This window comes from Pteropus alecto, unplaced genomic scaffold, assembly GCF_000325575.1.
Source record: "Pteropus alecto unplaced genomic scaffold, ASM32557v1 scaffold101, whole genome shotgun sequence".
Taxonomy (NCBI): Eukaryota; Metazoa; Chordata; class Mammalia; order Chiroptera; family Pteropodidae; genus Pteropus; species Pteropus alecto.
This window is the reverse complement of record NW_006432945.1, coordinates 13,511,433-13,531,328: the sequence shown is the minus strand read 5'-3', so window position 1 is coordinate 13,531,328 and position 19,896 is coordinate 13,511,433. Positions and strand designations below refer to the sequence as shown.

The 19,896-nt window shown below is 54.7% G+C and overlaps 1 protein-coding gene across 3 annotated transcripts in view; it reads right to left on the bottom strand.

Annotated features, from left to right (window-relative positions):
- Positions 1 to 6,104: 6,104 nt before the first annotated feature.
- The window catches only part of KIAA0040 (KIAA0040 ortholog), a 15,575-nt gene continuing 1,783 nt past the window's right edge, over positions 6,105 to 19,896 (bottom strand). Inside the window, exons 1-2 of one of the 3 annotated variants that reach the window (XM_025043925.1) lie at positions 18,954 to 19,639; positions 9,483 to 9,603 (exon numbers count right to left, since the gene is read on the bottom strand). In XM_025043925.1, the coding sequence (XP_024899693.1) occupies positions 9,512 to 9,603; positions 18,954 to 19,266 (405 nt within the window). In that variant the 5' untranslated portion in view covers positions 19,267 to 19,639 and the 3' untranslated portion in view covers positions 9,483 to 9,511. Of the gene's footprint in view, positions 9,604 to 18,953; positions 19,640 to 19,896 lie in introns of those variants that run through there. The other 2 variants (XM_015586278.2, XR_003045073.1) reach the window with 2 other exon arrangements.

The following is a 19,896-nucleotide window of genomic DNA, read 5'->3' as shown; positions in this document are numbered from 1 at the left end:
GCTCCGGGCCTGTTCGGGGAGATTCTAGCGGAGATCTGCAGGCCTGCGCCACCTTTGCCGAGGCTGGAGCCTGAGCTGACTTCCTCGTCGGTCTTAAAGGTCCCTCTGCACAGCAACCTAGTTCCGAGTCCTCTTTTCTTCTGTTTGCACACGAGGTCCTCACCTTGGAGACTTAGGAGCCTTGTGCTCATCCTAGTGGGTGCAGGCTGTTTTTGGAAAAAGGCATCCTTTGCCAAGTGGATCAGACCCTGAAGTGGCTCAGGGTGGTGGTGCCTGGTGGTTGGTACTTCCCGACTCAGAACACACTTGTCAGACGTGCTTCGAAAGCGTGGATTGCCAAGTCTTGTCCCCAGACCTTCTGGCTCAGCCGGTCTGGACTGGGGCTGCTGCTGGACTGGTGACCACTCTGGGGAGCTCCAGCACGGGCTCCATCCGCTGATGGTCTCCTTGCTCTGGAGGCGTCTGTGATGGTAGCGGCACACTCCCATGTTCCCTGACCCCAGCCCTGGTCCACCACTGGCCCAGACAAGGTCTTGTGGGAACCTGGAGTCACTTCTTGCATTCGTTCTGCTGTAGGACCCATGCTGCCCGAAGGTTCGAGGAGGAGAAACCTCAGCTGGCCCTTCAAGGGTCCTATGGGGGTCAGAGAGGGAGAGGGAAGCTCATTTTCAGAGAGTGCTTGTCTGCGAACATTCTAGCCCTACGCCTCCGTGCCGACCTCGTCTAACCCAACTGGCCTGCCCTGGTAGCTGAACACGGGCCTCGGGAATGGCGCCCTGGATAAACCCGCTTTGCAGAGCATCGGACACGTGCCTTAGAGTCAAGTTATGAGCCGCCGGGCTTTTGAAGCTCAGGGCAATTCCCACCCTTTAGGACAAAGCAAACAAACAACAGCTGCCGGAGAAGGGACAGGCTGCCAGCCAGGCACTAGGCAGGGGGATCGCAAGCATTTGATAAAGTTGCAAGCCATTGCCTGTTCCGTGCAAGACGCTAGCAAAGAAGTGACGAAGAGAACGCAGTCCCTGCCCGCAGTGTGGCGGGGATGGCCATGGGGACGAACCATGACAGTGGGCAGTGAGACGGGGAGCGTGAGTCCGCGGGGATGTGAGGGGCGCTGTGAGCAGAGGAATGCTGAGAAAGTGTCCCCAGGTGTGCTGGTGCCAGCAGGCCTAGAAGGATGAACCTGAGTTAGCCTGGGAGGAGGCAGGGCACCTCGGGAAAGGGGCACTTGGTAACAAAGGTGAGAAAGGATGAAGTGTGGCGAGCTGGAGGGAGGAAGGTGGTTTCTGGGTGGGGGGTGGGAGGTGTGCTTGGTTGGGGGCTGAGCTGGGGAGCCGGGCAGGGGCTCCCGTCTGGGCCTTGCACCACAATACCCTGCTTCTCAGCTCTCACTACCCATCAGAGTCAGCTGGAGCGGTTCCGGTTCCGGTTCCGGTTCCGGGCCCTGCCTCACCTCCAGAGACTCTGCTTCAACCGATCCCAGCCGAGTCCTGTGCATCTGCGCGTTTTAAAGCTCCCAGGGGAGGTATTGAGGGCAGTTTGGGGGAAAGGGTAGAGGTTCAGACAGGTTAAGGGCTAACGGAACAGGTGAGAAGTGTTGCTTTTCTTGACTTGTGGCATAAATAGTGGGAAAGGGGAGAAAGGCTCAGGTTAAAGGGGTATTTAGGAGGAAGAATCGCCAGGATTTGAGGGCGATGGGTAGTAAAGGCAGGGCAGAGTTTAGAGCTGGTCCTTGACCGCTTCCTCTGGGAACAGCGTCCCAGAGTTTATGCTTGTCATAGGACGACAAGAGGTCTGCTTTTGAACTTACAATTCTCAAGGACTCAAGGATCATTAAAGCCAGAAAATGCTGAAGAAGCCGGGGAGAAAGACAAAAGTGACTCCAGGGGTTGGGATCAAGGAGATGCCGCGGAGGAGGCGGACCAGGTGTGGCGCGTGATGGCGCAGCGGAAGGAAAACACGTGTAAATAATGGAAAGCTCCGGGCGAAACGTAATCGTCTGCTGGAGGAAGTCCTTCGCGAAAAAAATGCCCAAGTCATTCCCTTGCAGCCCGTCACCGGGGCGGGACAGAGGCTCCGGAAGCGGCGTCTGTCCCCCGGGAGCCGGGATCCGTACGCAGGAGGTGCGCGGTACCCGGCCGCGCCAGGAGATGGCACTGTCGCCCCGCCGGGCTCCTCTCCCCGCACGGCCTCCTCCCGTCGCAAAGGTGAGTCTGGGGAGTCCCCACTTTTCTTCCTTCCTGGATAACACGGTCTGTGGGGTGCGGCTCAGCATCCAGCCCGTGCTTGGTGGTGGTGCGGGCAGTGTTGCTGCTGGACGGATGCCCCAAACGGGCAACTGGGAAATATTCGGCCTAGTCGGCCTGGACTCCGAGCCCTGACCTGGTATCGGGGCTGGGTGGTGAGATGGGGGGATGGGGGCCGTTGGCATGATGAAAGGCGAGGGGGAACCCTGGAGGAGATTTTAGGCAGTGTCTAATGCGCAAATAAGTCCACTTCCCAAAGTTAGTTTTTCCTGCCGGGGAAACGGAGAATGGGTTGCGTTTCCATTCCAGGGGGATCTGAAGAAGTTAGCCCGTAAAGGCCCGCTTATTCTCTAATACAGATAAATCACAGAGCAGTTATAATGACGAAAATAGAAAACAATGGTATTGCAGTATTGCGATTTAAGTAAAAGGAGCAAACAAGACGGAATGAAAATAGCGATTTTGGTAAGTGAAGAGAATTCGCTTTACTTAGGGAAGGAAAGGAGGCGGATGGGCCTTGCCGTGGACGGGGAAAGGCTCTGGGCGGAGCCCTTTATCGTCTGCGAGACGGTTCTGACTCAGAGGCGGTGCCTGCAGGTGGACGGGCTCTGAGGAGCCGCGATGGGCGCATGGGCCTGGACCACGACGCCCAGCGTGCGGAAGGCGCGCGGGGCTCGGAGTCTGCAGGCTTCGGCTTCCACGCCAGGTCCGGGCCAGGTCCGGGTCAGGTGCGGCCCCTCCTGCGCCTCGTTTTCTTCACTCGCGAAATGGGAATGCCATCGGTCCCTGATTTACTCACCGCGTTGGTCGCTGTAAGAATCAGGTGGGGTGGGGAGGGCGCTCTTATGTAATGTAAGGAGGTTCATGGTCCATAAGCGCGGGGAAACTCCCCAGCGAAGCAGGATTATACCGGTTTCTTCACCATAGTGCCCGTTAGAACCTAATGGGACACGTGCATCGTGGATCCCCAGGAAGAGTGATGAAGCCACAACATGCCGTGGTTTGCAAACTTATCTGACTACAGAATTCGTTGGGTTTCTGAGTACCTAGATGACAGTTTTCAAGGTGTGGTTCAGAGACCACCGGTGTTTACCTGGAGTGGGGTGTTAGAGGAACAGGTTGTCTGGCTCCACCCAAGATCGAATAAATCCAGCAAAAGGACAGAGAGGGGCTGAGCATCTGCACTTGTAAGAAACACCCAGTGATTCTTTGCCTTTTCTTTTTTCCTCTGATCGGTGCATTTATTGAGCATATAGTGTGCACCGGGTTCCATGCTAGGTGCTGGTGAATAAGACAGTTACGGTTCTGGCGCCATAAAGGCTCATCCTCATGCGGGCGGGGATGCGAGGGGGGTGCTGGGAATACGGGCGCACACGCCCCTGCTACGTGGTCTGATCCTGCCCTGATGGGCCAGGCTGGTGTGGGGAGGGAAGCTTTCCTGAAGTCAGAGAGGCAAAATCTGGAACGCTGCACCAGAGGTGTGTTTGTGATGACGATTAAGACGTAGGATTCTGAATCTCCCTCATCTGACAAACGGACACGGCAGATGTGTGACTGTCACGTGAACACAGCCAGTCTTCAGCACGGTCTGAGGACCGGCGATCCTGCTGGACCTAGATTCTCCCGGAAACCCTGCCATGAGGTGAAAAAGATGGCGATGCAAATGCTCTACTGACGTGGCCCCCAGGGGGCGCTGCCACCCGAGGGAGGCTGCGTCGTGGGCAGGGAGGGCTGAGGGGAGGCCGGACAGGTACTTGAGCAACCTCACCCAACTCTTACTGCAAACTGGGAGCCCTGGTTCCTGGGGCGCGGTCATGCTGTGGACAGCACAGCATCTGGTGGGTGACATGAGGGACGTGTCACACCAAGGGGAAGAGGAAATGCACGGTGTTTTCAGCCCGTCTCATTTGATCTGTCTGCACCTTATAACTCGGTGGAGTCTCGCTTTCTTCCGGAAGGTTTCTTGCCCTTTGACTTCTCTCTCATGATCGTCCTTCTACCCATAACTAAGACAGCTGGCATTTACTGAGCAGCTACTGTGAACCGGGCCCTGTCTCAAATGCTTCGTATCCATTATCTCGTCTACTCCTGTCCCTCCGGTAGGCAGGATTATTAACTCTACTTTACAGGTAAGTTTTACGGAGATGAGGTCACGGGCCTAAGCTCCCTGACTGACGGGCATGGGAGTTGGTCTCAGCAGCTGGACGGCCTAGTCCTGAGGCCTTACCACACCAACGTGGTCCCCGCAGCCCTGCTCCAGGCAGCACTCACAGGTCACAGGCTGTGCACATGGCAACCCCCCGTCCCCCAAACTACCTCTTCTCAACATTTTGGGTGGCCCCTGTGTCACCTCCCCCACAGCCTGTCCTGTCACCAGCTTCCCACCAGGAAGCAGTGACTGCGCTGTATTGTGATGGTCTGCTTGTCGGTCCCCACAACCAGGCCATGAACCCCTCCAGACAGCTGTGTATCTGGTGTGCCTGGCACCTGGTGTGCCTGGCACGTGGAGCGAACAGCCTCGGGGGGGAGTTAGGTACGTGTGTGCGTGTGGCCGTTTCTGAGCGCCGAATCATAGCTATTTGAAAACATCCCTTTGACGCTGTGACAAAGACCGAAAGCTGTGTCGAAGGGACTCTGTTTCAGTCTTGTGTGACCTTGAATTCGGGAATGATACCGAGGCCAAAGGGCAAGGGGCCAGTGCAGAGGGTTCTGGGGAGTTGCAGATGCTCAAAACATTGTCCCAGTCCACATTCGCACCCCAGGGTCAGGGCCGAGCTGGGCAGGTGGGGCTGATGGCCTTTAGCTCAGGCCTCCCCACGGGTGGGCAGCACCTGCGCCTGCCCCAGACGGTTTCTAGGCGACATTGCCTCCTCTACACTGGAAAGGCCTGGACGAGAGAACGAGACCCGGGTGAAGGGCCCGTTCCCAGGTTGTCATGGAGCACGTGGCGATGGGGCCGGGCCCAGGGATCAGCCACAACTGCAGGACTGCCAGCCCGCCGGGGGGGAGGAGCCGTGGGCCCTGCCTCCTCAGCCCTCCTCCGCGGCCGGTGCATTTGCCCCGCCCCTACACCCCACGAGACTCTAGGCCCCTGCTCCCCGGGCTGGTAACCACTGGCTGCATGCAGGTGCTGAGCAATGAAATATGGTGGCATGACTCAGCTGCTGCACTTGTGATGTGATTTAATTAAAATGTAAACAGCTGTATGTGGCTAACAGTACCCCACTGGACAGTGTGGGTATGGAACAGGCCCGTCATGCCTAGTTCTGTCGGACAGCGTGGTTCTGGATGGTTTCTGCTTCATGACCAGCTTCGTATCATTGAGGGAGGGGTCAGGAGCATCTGAATCGTTATAATTAACGCAGAGCCGTGGCCAACATGTTAAAAAGATAAACACTGATGTGTACATACATATGCGTCTGTCTGTCTGTCTCCCCAGCAGCTACTCCAGAGGCCTCTGCTCTCGCCCCTCCCCAGCGCCCGTTAACTCCCAGGTCTGTGTTTACTTAGTGTTTGCTACTTCCCCCTTTTTCCTTTAAGAAGACATTGACTGACTTCATGGGAGGGAATGCTCTGTATCGCCAGGACACATGAGTGTTTTCCTGCAGCCGGCACCTCTGAGGATGCATTAGTCTCCCAGGTATCTGGTCTGCAGGTAGTAGTGTGAGGACGTTCCTGGTCCTCTGACTTGTGACTCTGCCGGGGGTGGGGGTGGGCTGGGGCCTCCGGTACCCCAGAGGGAGACACTGCCCCCGTCAAACCTGAGTGATGTCTGGGAGAAGGTTGTAGCAAATGTGAAGAAAGTAACGGTCTGACTCCAGCAAGTAAGGAAGCCAGGCATGGCTTTTTGATTTTCAAAGTATTTTATTTAAATAAGTTTTTCTATTGGTGCGTTTGAATTTTCCAGAAAAAAAAATATTGACAAATACTATACAACTTGTACCATTTCTATTCTTCTTGAAGAGGCCACTGCCTTTTCTCTACCTCCTTCCTCTCCCTCCCCCTAAGAAGCAGAAAAGCAAACCCATTGAGCGGTGGAGAGACCTCCTGAGACCTTCAACTCAGCAGCCAGCCTGGCCTAAGCTGCAGAAACCCCGGGGCCCCTCCCCAGGCCGGTGCTGGTCCCGGACGCCTCTTCTTCACGATCCTTTTTGCCCTTCATTAGCATCAGTCCCCCGAGGCGGGCCCAGCAGAGGCTCCGTCCTGAGGCAGCCCTGTGGCCAGTGGCAGTTGTGGGACAAGAGGCCTAGAGGAAGGAGTAACCGTGGAGGGGAACAGCGCATGGAGTGGGGGGCAGGGGTGCCAGCAGGGGAGGGAGGAAGAGAAGAGCGAGACCCGGGAGAGAAGGGTGAGGATGAACTGGGAAGGGGGCGGCGCCTTGGGCTCCTTTCACACATCCATTTATTCAACAAAAACACGAGGCCTCGCGCGCCCCCCGCACTGTTCTCGGCGCTCCAGGGGAGGCCGCGGTGGGAAGACAGGCCTCGTTCGGGGCTTAGCATCCTGCGTCCAGGCCTGTGGGAGCAACCGAGACGTGAGTTTGGGGATGTTTTGCGCCCTGAGGTAGAGCAGGTCCATTCGATTAGGAGACAGCAGGGCACTGTACCTGGAGACGGAGGCTTTGTCACAGCAATGACAACCGACTGCCATCTTCATTCAAATGAGCAGCCGGTTGCCACGGCAACCGTGTTCTTCGTGTGGTCCCGATCCGGGTGATCTCTTCTCCTAGATCGCATCTGACACCAGCCTCAGCTGTCGGCTTCCACGTCTCCCCAAGTCATCCCTCTCGGGGACTGAGGGTTGGCGGTAGGAAGGGGAACTCGTCCCGGTGGGCAGCGGTGGACGCAGTGAGGCCCGTGCATTTTGTGTGGGGAGATGACTAGTCATCCTGCGACATCAAGGGGACAGTCAGATGCTCCATGAGACGCTCTCCAGGTGACAAGGGGACAGAGAATCAGAGGGTGGCTTCTCTCTCTGGTCAAAAGGGGTTAGGAGTGAGGGGCCTGAGTGCCCAGGATTCTTGGAGCCACTCAAGGCGAGAGGGTGAACATGACTGGTCCCCAAATCATGCAGGCCTGAATTAGGATTCATAGGGTCACCTTTTAGGAGGCCTGGTGCAGCGGGCACCACCCAACGCCCGCCCTCCACAGGCCCGGAGTACACCTGGAGGGCAGGGGAGTGCCAGGTAGCCCAAGGGAGCAAATACAGTGCATTTTTCCATTAGCACAATCTTATAGAATTTAGTTTTTGCTACTATAAATATCAGAGTTTAGCTATGTTATTAATTAAGTCACCATTTCACCACCATTTAGAACAGCTTCCATGGGGAAATATTTCAAGTGAACGACCCAGCAGATTTGCAAATGAACTTTGACAGTGCAGCCTGCACCCGAGTTGAGAATTACCCATCATTGAAATGTGGTCCCAGCACAACCAAAACACCGGCTCATCATATATGTGGGTGGACTCGGCCCCCCACCTTCGGCCTGATGGGGAGACGCTCTCACATGAGGAAACGTGGACCCAGTTTACATGTCCCCACGGACCTCTGGGCACACGTGTCAACCCAACTCTTGGTTCTGCGTGCACGCCCCTGCAGAATTCAACACCCACCTCCGTCCATTGTAGCAAGTAGCGAGCTCACTTGAAGGGCCCTTGGGGGGCTGGGTGAGGTATGACAGGTTTGCCCTTAACATCATCAACAGCAGCCGCAGACGGCCGTGAGTACCAACTGTGTGCACAGCATTTGCTGAACCTCAAGATAAATATCAACCAACCTCTACACAGCTCCATCCTGCTTCCGTTTAAACTGCATCTTCTGCATCCCACCTGCAACATACATGCCTCCGTCAGGGCACTGGGAAATCGCTTCCAGCGCGCCTGCTGCGAGGCTCTCCCGGCGACTGCCTTAAGTCCTTCCCCACTGAAAACCTTCGGGGACCTGGGAAACACCTGGCTCAGGGGTAGCATCTCCTTTCCACCTGTCGAGTATACACTGCACAGGGTCACACTGCAGTCCAGTGAACTGAGTAGAGTACACCTGGTTTCCACAGCTTTCTAGGAGGCACGACCAAGAGCTGTTTGTTCTCGTGTGGAGAACACCCAGCGCCTTGCCGGGTGGTTCTGGGGGTCTTGGACCACATTAAATTCCTACCAGGTAATGACCTTGTCAGGACTTGCAGGACAATAGCTGTCGATGGATTCTGATCCACTGCTCTTTAAATTTGTCCTCCCAGGCGAGAGGCCAGAAGCACCGGAACGTGGTAGGTCTGTATCAGTACACGGGGCCGGAGGCTGTACCGGGCTGCTGGGACTGTCCAGATTGAGGATTTCCAGTCAAAGGTTAGGCACACGTCTCTAACCTGAGCGGTACATGGAGTGGACCGAGCAGAGGCACCTCGCCTGGGTACATAATAGTGCACATGGGCCCGAACCTGGCCAGGCCTTCCCGTGAGATGTTTTTGCAAGAGCAGAACGCACTGCCTCACAGGGGGCCGTGCACAAAGCAGACATTCAATGACCATTTGATGAACATAAAACATTCGCCCAGGTACGCGACGCCTGAGTTTGCGTGCGCACACGCACGCGTGTGCGTGCGTGTGTGCATTTGGGAAACGTGTCAAGACGTATGGATAAACGTTCCTTGTGCTTTTGCATATGGAGTTTGCCAGAGACAGGCGGAAGGCGAGCCTGAGTTTGTAGAAAAGAGCATCGCTTTTGGACACCGAGCTGCCAAGACGGTGCCCAAGAGCTGTCCACGTGCTCCCTGGGAGTGTCCTCCGTGGGGACACTCAGTCTGAGGTTTGTTCCTTGGTTGAGACGTTCCTCTGGGGACGTGACTGTGTCACTTCCGGGATCGCTGCTCCCTGCTCCATGTGTTGTCGGAAGGTGGCTGAGACGAGGGACCCCTCGGCTACCGGCCTAACTAGACAGGCAGCGACAGCCTCTTCTCCAGCTGGAGAAGCTTGGGCTGAGCAGAGATCCAGAGGTCTTCTTCAGCCTTCTTCTTCTTCTTCTTCTTCTTCTTCCCTTTGTTTCGGGGGGGCTGTCGGCCGCTCTCGCATGGCCTGCTGCAGCAGCAGTGACAACAGATGAAGAGGAGTGTGACGAGCACCAGTAGCGGCAGCCCCAGGATGACGCCCAGGCAGATGGAGTTGAACAGGCCCGCTTGGTGTTTGGTTAAGATGGTGTCCCAGATGGCACCGAAGAAGGAGCTCATTTTCTCCATGGCGCTTGGCTAGACGGGGCCGGAGGGACCTCAGAGCTCACCGCCGCATCCCAGGCTCCAGAGGACAGACACAGCCTTGTGCGCTTCCTCCTCTCCCAGCTTTGGGTCTGGTCATGCCACTGAGAGCACCTGAAGGGAGCAAAACAGACCGTTCAGGAAAACTGCAGAGCGAGGCTCTACGATTTTTCATAACATCATAGATTTTAGGCTTAGGAAAGGGGAGGGAATTGAAGATTTGCAGAGTTCACTGAAATTATATTGCGATTCAATAAACAAGACAAATGCGTGCATTTAGTCAATAAGTATTAACTAATGCTTGCTATGTACGCGTACTCTGTTGGACTTAGGATATAAAAATTAACAGAATACCAGAGCTGGCCCACGGAAGATGCTCAACAGTTGTCGGAAGGACGAATCGATGTGTAACCTTCCAGTCAGGGGCCGGCTCTCTGCACCCTCCGCAGGGCGCTTCTCAGCCCACCTGACAGGTGCGAACACCTGCTCCCCACAGGCTCTGTGCCTGACCTATGAACACAACTGGCCGTTTTCAACGCGTTCAACGTGTTCTCAAGCTTCAGCACAAGACGAAACGCTGGTGTCTTGCTGCCCGTCGTCGGGGCTCGGATGTCCCCGGGCTGCGGGGCGGTCAGCCCTCACCTGGCCTCGCTCCCGCCCTCCTCGCCGTCGCTCCGTGCTCTCGTCCCCGCTCCACGTCTCCCCATCCTGACAGGGACTTGCCGTGCTTCGGGCGGGGACCATCTGCTGGTCCCCTCTGTCCCTTCCTTCCTCTCCCCCATTACCTTCGCCTCTGCTTCCTGCACCTCAGCCTAGTACCCCCAGCTCTCCCCCGCGGACTGCTCCCTTTCTTTTCAGTGGAAAAGGAGTCTTGAAGGCTGCTCAGCCACGGCACTCGGAAACCGGGCCGGGGCTCCTGGATGCTTCTCCGCTTCTGTCCTGAGCTCGGCCCGCAGTGGGGTCTGTTCCAGTCCGTGGGCCAGAGTGACCCCGTTTCCACGGCATCCCCTCTGCCTCTCCACCTGTGTCTCAGGCCTCCGCTCCCAAGGGTAAGTTCTCAGAGGCCCCTTCAGTTCTGGAATCCACGCGTTCATGTGTCCATATGAGACTCGGCGGACAGGCACGAGTCAAGGACATTTAAGAGGCTTCTCGGGGCACGACATTGCCCAGGACCCACGAGCAAAGAATTATTTCCATGCTGGAGACCTTAGACATCGTCCTGACCAACTCTCTCACTTAAGGACGCAGAGTCTGAGGCTCAGAGTGGGGAAGTGACCTGTCTGAGGACACAGAGCCGTGATGAGCACCCAGACATCTGGACAAGGGGCCCAGTGCCCTCCCAAGGCTGCCAAGCCAGAGGAAGAACTAAGGACGACAGCGTTACTTTGCACTCATGTTTCACATGATACTTTTCTAATCACCTTCACGTGAACTGCATCTTTTAAGTGAGCAGCAGGAGGGTGCGCTATCCATGGAGACTTGACCTGGAGATCTGGGTCCAGAGTCATCTGCTTCATCCCGTTGTCCTGAACTGGAACATAAAGGTAGCACCCCGCCTGGGTGCTACGTCACAGAGGTACCCGGGAGTTGTCCTCAAGGTCCATTTCCTTGGATAACACACTCTGGAAGTGTCCCATGTACCCAGGGCGCATATGTCCATCGAGCTCTGGAAAATGTTTTGAGAGAGTTCTTCATGCATTTAGCAAACCCTGACTGCGCTCCTAATATGTGCCACACCTGAACGAAGGACAGAGATACAGTTTCTGGGATCGTGGAGCCTTGTACATTCCAGGGGAATTGGGCTTATTGAGGGATCATGTCATAAAAGTAAAATATAATAAGCAAATTCCAACCTAGGTTGCTTGGCTGACTGAAATAGAAGCGTGCATTTGAATTCCACGTTTGCCTCAACGTCCCAGGCCCTCCTCCGCGTCCCCACCTTTGTCTCAAACTCGTCTTTCCCATGGCACCTAAACAGCCTTTGAATAAATAGATTTCTTTTCAAGCTAAAGCTAAGTCAATAATTCAGTTCGGGATTCCTAGAGGTACTCATTTGAGTCTGTTCTCCAGATAGCCAAAGAGAGTATTCATTAACATTTGGAAACCCGGTCTGGGGAATATTCGATGAAAAGGTATTCTTTATACCTTTTAATCTACGGACTCTCTTCTAGGCGCCCCAGGTTACCTGCTGGGCTCTGCAAATCTACCGTGTTTCATTAGCATTTATGAACCTTGCATCATTAGCATTTCTGTGAAACAATCACTCGTCTCCTCGGTGGTACGAATGAAAAGTTGAGAGCTTCCACCGACTGTTCTGTAAAAGGAGTCACAGTTTGGGCCTGAGAAATGCACTCTGGGAAGCCCCATCCTTTCCCTGGCTCGTGGCATCTGCTGGCACGGTGAGAGAACTCATCCATCCTTGTAAAACCGGCAGTAGATGCCCATCAACCCTGACCGTGTGATTGTGGTCATGGTGGTGGGTATGAGGAGAGAAGAGGCTAAAAGCTACTCACGGTTTCCTTGAAACCAAAAATTATCTTTATATCCCCTGCGGGGTCTAGCTGGGGAGAGTCTTTCATCCATTCCTTCTCCCAACAGACTTATACTGGCCTGTGTGCGAGGTGTTGATGGGCCAGGAGCCCCGGCTCTGAGCCCCGAGTCAACCCGTGTGGCCTTGGCGAGCTACCGAACCTCAGCTACAAAACGAGGCGAATGAGCTTCCCTCCTTCTGGTGTCGTGGGAATAAAAAGGCTCAATGTATTTAGTGCATTTCGTAAACTGTAAAATGCTGTCGAACATAGTCTATAAAACAGTGGGTTAGTCGTCCCGATAACTGGACTAGTTCTAGCCTCGGCCTTTTCTGTCCCATGCTTTACCTCCCAGCCTGATCCTCATCACCAGAGGACCCTCCGCCCCGCTCCCATGACGAGGGGTTCGTGGGGAGCCTCTCTGCTGGTGGCTGGTCCCCAGGCCTGCAATGGAATTTGACCCAGCAGCAGGGATGGAGAAGGGTCATGTGGGGGAACATCTGGTGGTACCTGGGGGACCGTGTCCCCCATCACTGTCATCACGACTCGCTGCCGCTACATTCAGCCATATGGTCCCCAGATCTTGGGGACACTTGATAGTGTGCTAAGGCTTGAACTCGTCGCGTTAGCTTTGGAGGCGCGTCACCCGAAAAGGTGCCTGAGGGCTGAAGGCAAACGTGTCGAGCCCATTGCTTGGCCAGTGCTCTCCGCAGGTGCGTGTCACAGTGTCGAGGTCCCGATCACAGACTAAACCTACGCTGACTCAAGTTAAAGCGATGAGTTCAACTGTTAGCACACTGTGAAGTGTCCCCAAGTTCCGGAAACCCAGGGAAATGAGGCGTTTATCGTGCTTTTCTCAGACGAACGATCGGCCGCATTGCTTCTCCTGAAAGGACCGTGTGGCTGAATGTGGCGGCGGCGAGTGGTGGGGACGTTGGGGTGACACCAGGTAGGCGGCCCCTCGCCCACAGGCCCCTAAGTCATGGCGACGGCTGGCGTGCTCTAAGAGCCACGGGGTTTTAAGCAAGGAGAGGACGGGATCGATCTGTTTCATAAAGAACGCCGTCACTGAGGTGAGAGGTGGCAGGCTGTCAAGAGCGGCAGTGAGCGGAGACGGTGACAGTTGTTCAGGGACAGGGTGAGGGGGGTGAGTGGGGGGACGAGTGGCCTGGCAGGCGTTTCCCAGCGGACGAGATGGGAGACGGACATGAGGACGTGTCGCTGGGCTGTGCTCTGCTCTCTGCCTTCCAGCCCTGGTCTCTCGGCTCGTCCAGTCTGGCATATTTTATTTTCTCTAAAATCGGAATCCCATCGAGCCGTCTCTGCCTGACTCCTGCCTTCTCCCCTGGGGAATTCAAACATCTCATCAGCCCCCGGCGTCTCCACCCTGCTGGCTCAAACCTTGGCCCAGCTCTCCAAACCACCACGGTAGTCCTCGCAAAATCCCCGCGGTCCTGGTCAGGACAGGGTCACACCCTCAGGAGCCGGTTGCCCTGGCTGCGGGGCGGGGTGGGGGTGGGGCGCTTGGGGCCTCAGGCGGTATCATTAGCTCCACCCTTCTGGATAGATTTTCTTGACCGTTCTCACCTTATGCGCATGTGCTCGGATGCCCCCATAGGTGTGAGTACTATTTGTGCAAAAATCGTCACGTCCCAGCAAATAGTCTGCTCATAGATTATTAGGTTTATAACTGCAACCTGGCTCTAGGCATGATGAGAGAGATATCTGTATTTCTCCCAATTTAATTAATTGCTTCAAGTAACTAGTCCAAATACAAAGTGGAAGCCTCTTTTTTTCCCTCCCCAGAGTATGCATATATGGTATGTAACTAGATATCAAGTATTTGAGGAAAATAGATAGGATTCTCCCTCAGAATCGATGTTATAATTATGGCTGCAATCTTGGACAGCGGCACAAATAGATCATCAATACGGGAATGATTAAAGCACCATGATTATTAAAAATAACGACGTGATGCTTTATGGTGTAGACATCCTGGATAGACGACTAATATGTGCCACACCTGAACGAAGGACACAGATACAGTTTCTGGGATCATGGAGCCTTGTCCATTCCAGGGGAATTATGCTTATTGAGGGATCATGTCATAAAAGTAAAATATAATAAGCAGAGGTGGGTCGTGTGGCTGGGTTCCCCGCTTTGTCGGTAACGGACATGAGACCATCGGAGGCTCTGACTCGCCAGACACGCACTTGGCGGTTGGTGCGGTCGGGGCCAGAATCAACGTCCCCAACTCCTGGCATGTCTTCCTGCTGGGTCTCCCCTACAAGTGTCCTTGAAAATAAGGAAGATGCCACCACATTCTTGCCCTGGGCACAGGCTAGACTGTCCTTCTCAGGCCCCGGCATCTCTGTGGGGCCATGTGACTGAGTTCCGGCTGAGGATGCTCGGGCCTGGCTCCTGGGACCTTCCCCGAGATCCTCGCCTTCGCTGTCCGCCTGCACAGTGGCTGGCCGCATGCAGAGGGCCCCGGGGAGGACTCCCAGACCCCCGAGGCAGCAGAGATGGAAGGTACTCCTGAAGGACTGTGGGAGCCCAGCACCCCTGCTGACAGGCATCACAGTGGGATGACAGGGAAACAAAAGCTTTGCTGCTGAAGCCACTGAGACATAAGGATTCTTTGCCACAGCAATTAGCCCATGCGGACTAACGCGAGTGACAGGGCTAATGCTGCCGGTGGTTACGACGGTGCCGTGAGGTCCACGACTGTCCTGCGGTGTGGCTTGGACCGCACAGCAGGGTTTAGCTAAGTTGCTCAGAGTGCAGGTTCAGGGCTCAAACACTCCGGGTCCGAATCCCGACTGTATCTACACACTGCATGATATCGGGCGGGGTCCCCAACTCCCTCTGGGGCTCAGTTTTGTCATTCGCAAAAGATAGATGATGATAACAGGCTGTCGTGAGGAGGGAGTGAGTCAGTGTCTGCGATGCCTGTCAGAGCCAAGCCTGGTGATAACATGAGCCCTTATTATGTGACCCCAAACAAACAGGCCGGCCACAGGAAACAGCCCTGGACTCCTTAGCTAGTGATGGTTTCGTTTGCCTTTTAAGAGTCTAGGATGTCCCGGAGTCCGGATCTTGATTATGTAGGGTCTCCCTTGAATTAAGGCGTTTCTTCTCCTCTCTCTGGTTTTCCTGTAGTAAGGAGACTCTTTCCAAATTATTCCACCCATTTCTGCAGCAATCATTTCAGAATTAGAGCATGTACAGACATCACTCAGAAGCAGCATTGTGAGGACACCGTCTCTTCATCCTCTCTATGGATTTTGTCCTATCAGGCAGAGTCGGACAGGAGCCTCCTTCCTCACCCCCCCCACCCCCGCCCCAAGCTGTCCCTTTGTCTCCCTGTGACGCACTTTGTGAGCTTCTGGGACGTGTCAGTTCCTGTCCTAGGCACGGGTCATGACATGGTCATGAACTGCTCGGTGTGGTGAAGCCACCCGCTTTCTACAGGGAGAAGGTAGACAGCAGACAGGTGCACAAATGAACAAGCCAAGATGTGTCGTTGGGGCTGTAAAGAAATACTCAGCTTGAGCGCTGAGGGGCCCCTGAACTCAGGTCCTAGGGCTGCGGGGGCTCTTAACTGAGGTCCTGGGGAAGATAAGGCCCCACTGTGCGCAGAGCTCCTGGAAGGGCCTGCCAGGGGCGGGGGCAGAGGACAGAGGCTCTGAAGCGGGAAGGAGTTTGCCAAACCCTGGGGGTGGCCAGAGCCCGCGAGCGCTGAGGGCAATGCACACTCCACACCAGGCAGGCCTGGCGGTGTGGGCGCAGAGGGTGGCGGGTGGAGACAGTGGGTGGGGACAGGAGGTTCCTCGGGGTCAGGTGTCCCTTCGCCCCGTTGCTACCGCAGTTGCCCAGGCCTCAAACCGACGTGAGTGTCCGTCTAGCGTCCGCGTGTGCCCGGGGCCCCGGCTAAGCCACCTTTGGCTCTGCGCTGCCGGTACGATGCTCATGACCACTTAGCAGAGAGGACGCCCCTCGCGATCAGCCCAGCCGCGTCTCCAGCCACCCCGCTGTCCCCCGTTTCCCGAAGCTTGCTCTCTGCGTCGTCAGGCTCGGCACCTGCCGTCCCGTCTGCGGGGGGCATCCTCACGCCCCCTTCCCTCGTCCCATTCACAGGGAACTCATCCTTCAAGCCTCCTCTGGGTGGTCTTCTGTCCCCAAACTCCCCCAAGTGGATTTCTCTCTCTTCCCGAGCTCTCACGGACGTTTATCTCATTGCATCATAATTATTGGTTTTCTTTGAAAAAGGAAAACAACATGGAAAAGTGCGGAGGGTCATATACGTAGAAACCATGGGGACTTGCTCCTCCGTACTCCTGCCAGCTCCGAAAGGGCGGTGACCACGCTCATCCGTGCGACCTGACCGCCTCGCCCTGTGACTGTCACGCAGCAGGTGCTAATCAATATGCGACGCAGGAATGAATTATTTCGATGCTTGAACGTGTCACCCTCACAATTGACATGTTGGGGTCCAGCACCTCAAAACATGCTCTTACTTGGAACTGCGTTTTTGCTGGTGTGATGTGTTAGGATGAGGTCACGCTGGAGTGAAGTGGGCCCGTGACCTGATGTGACTGGTGTCCTTATGAAAAGGGGCCGTTTGGAGGTAGAGACAGACACGCACGGAGGGAAGACAGCGTGAGCAGACATTCAGAGACGGCCACTCCCTCGCAGGGAGAGGGGCCTGTGCCAGATGCCCCTCCACCACTGTCGGGAGGAACCGACCCTGCCAGCTCTCTGAGCTCGGATTTCCAGCCTCCGGAGCCACGAGAAAAGACATCTCCGCGGTTTAAGCCCCCGTTTTGTGGTCCTCTGTGGCCCCAGGAAACTGATACTATACCCCTTTCCCTTCACCAACACCTCCACCCCGTCAGCCGGTCCCATCGGCTCCGTCTCCAAAACACACCTCAAATCCATCCGCGGCCAGGCCACCGTCACCTCTCACCCGGATTACTGTGACAGCTTCTCAGCTCGTCTCAAATTCTCTTCTTCCCTCTCTGTAGCCTGTTCTCCCCCAATGAGCCAGATCGTGTCGCCCCCACCCCAACCCCCCCACTTCCCCCGGCAGACCCCTGCTCCAGCCCCCGGCCCCGCCTCCTCCTCCAGCCTCGTTCCCTCCACTCCTTACCCTGGACACACCTGCTTCAGGCCTGTCCGCCCCGTCAGGACCTGGTTTGTCCCTTCAGTACATTAGCTGTCGGACCTTGGCGTGACCGACTACTTCATAACATGCAGAGCTCAGCTCAAATGCAAGTCTGCTCAGTAACCTCAGATGTCGCCGCGTCGTGAGGCCCTTCTTAACCAAGTGATCGAAGGAAGCCCCGTCCCCAGGCGACCTCCGCCGCACCATCCTGCTTCCCATCCCGAAACTCCCTGTCACGTGTGGCGCTCTCGTCACTTTAATTTACCCATTTTTGACTGTCTTCCTGCACTGGAAAATGAGCTCGGTGGGAACGGGGCCCTGGCCTGTCTTATTCCGTTTGGATGGCCAGAGTCTGAATGAATGAATAAATGAATGAATGAATGAATGAAGTCATGCCAGTTAACCCAAAGGTCCTGCAAGAAAAGAGATCTTGAAAAAAAAAAAAATGCGAAGCAGCCAAACCAGGTCACTGGGGACAGAGCGAGCAGGGGCAATGGGGGTCCCATCTGTGGCCAGCCTTTGATGACAGTTCCCCACCATTCAGCCCACGGGCCAGCCAGATCCGCCAGCCAAGGGACGCATATCAGAAGGAAATAACGATCAAGAAAACCCCGTATCACGGAAAGCAGCAGGTGGGGGTGAGGCGGCGAACTTTATCAGCTCTTAAATAATCGCCTACTTTCCTTTCGCTCCCTCACAAAGGGTTCATTGTGGCTGGGACTTCCTGAGAGCAAGGGACCCTTTCCTAGTTCCTACATGCTCTACTTCAGGTGCAGCAGAAAATCAGAAAGCTCCGTTTCACTGCAGGTTCAAAAGAGTCGGTCCTTCAATCAATCAAGGATTAATTAAGCTATGCTAGGAAAAGACTCTCTCCATCTACTCAAAGCTGATACCAGGGAAATAATGAGAGAATAATTTAAGAACAATGGAGTTTGCAAAGGTTTTCGCCTGGGCTTTCTGTCTTGGAAGGCCTAGCCTCTTTCTTTTCTCTCATCTCATCCCTAATTGCATCACCTCCGAAGGTCCACGCCATAGACTCCGTGACTCATTAGTCTTTTTCAGTCACCCTTAGGATTAGATGCGAGACACTGTGTCTGAGTCTCTGAACATTCCGACTGTGGTACCCACGATGGAAAACAGTACCTCCCGCCTATCAGCAAGTCTACATATTCGTCACGCATTTCCCTGAGAGCATCAAGGAAATTTCCTGGTTTTTCTGCTCCTCAACCGTAAAACTCGGAGTCAAGAATTTCGCCTCCTCCACTAACATAGCGGGGTGTCTGGGCGACATCCACCCCACGACTTTTTACATTTTCTCTTCTGTAAACAGACGTTAGCACCTTTTCTTTTAACCTCAATACCTAACACGGTGCCTGGTGGAAAGTGGCTCGGCAGTATTTGTCGAGTGGACGAGTGAATGAATGAGTGCCTGAATGAATGCATCGCCAGGAGGAATAAAAGAGATGTGTGTGTAAAGCGTGTAGCTTAAGGACACCTCGCACAGTGGGTGCCTTCAAAGTGCCTTGAAAACTATGTAACACTGTAGTTATTGCTATTCTACGCATGTTGTGTGACAGGTGAACATTTCCATTTAAAGAGTTATTGTGTTGCAACCAAAGTTTGATCCCTTTTTCACTAAACTGGCTTAGAGAGGGAGCCAGCCGGCTCCCAGGGAATGGGGACAGACACGTCACGGGCCCTCCGCCGTCTCGTGGACTTTGCCTCCATTCATTCATCCCAGCCACGTCCCCCCCTTTCGGCCCCCTGACCTCCAGGATCCAGTTTCTCGGGCGTCTCGTGTTGTCCGTCACTATCAACTTTCTCCTCTTCGTCTTGGCGAGAACGCACGCTTGTTTTCCTCTGACTGGCCTCTTTTGACGTCGGTACCTCGGAGGCCAACGCCTCTAAGCAGAGGGCTGGCACAATGCGGTATCGGCTTTCACGGGGACCAGAGATGAGCTGTTGAATCCGAAAGCTGCTGTTGGCTGCGTCCTTACTAAGTGCACAGCTCCGTGTGTGTGGTCGAGGTTTGACAGTCATGGCCTCATTCGACAGCTCGGGAGGTGGGCTCTGTGTCCCCATTGCACAGATGAGGAACCAGAGGCCACCAGAGATGGGGGGATTTGCCCCTAGTCCTGCGGCAACCCCTTTGCTACACAGCCGCCATTCCCGGGAGGCTGGGGACCTTAGTGGGCCATCTCATCTAGGATGATGGGGTGTTCACTCATGAAACATTTGAAAGCCTGCCATGTGTGCCGCCACATCCTATGCGTACACTCCTGATTAAGTAAGATGTCTTCTGTGACTTCAAGGAGCTCACGTTTGAATAGGACCGAAAATCTAAGAAGAGGTATGCAGCACAACGTCATATATGACAGTGGGTGTTGGGGACCCAAAGGCATGATACTTCTCGGAGCAGTCCAGGAGCTATATAGCCAACCCACAGGCACTTATTTTATTTATTTTATTATTTTATTTTTTATTTTATTTTATTTTATTTTATTTTATTTTATTTTATTTTCACAGATTGCAAGGACCTTGTCAGCTTATAATCCCTTATTTTTTAATTTTTTACACCTACAGCACCTGATCTTCCTAGGTGGTCTCCTATCCAAGTACTAACCAGGCACAACCCTGCTTAGCTTCCGAGATACAGATGAAATTTTGAATAGGGGTGACAGTGGTGGTTGAGAAACCGTCTTTCCCATCCTT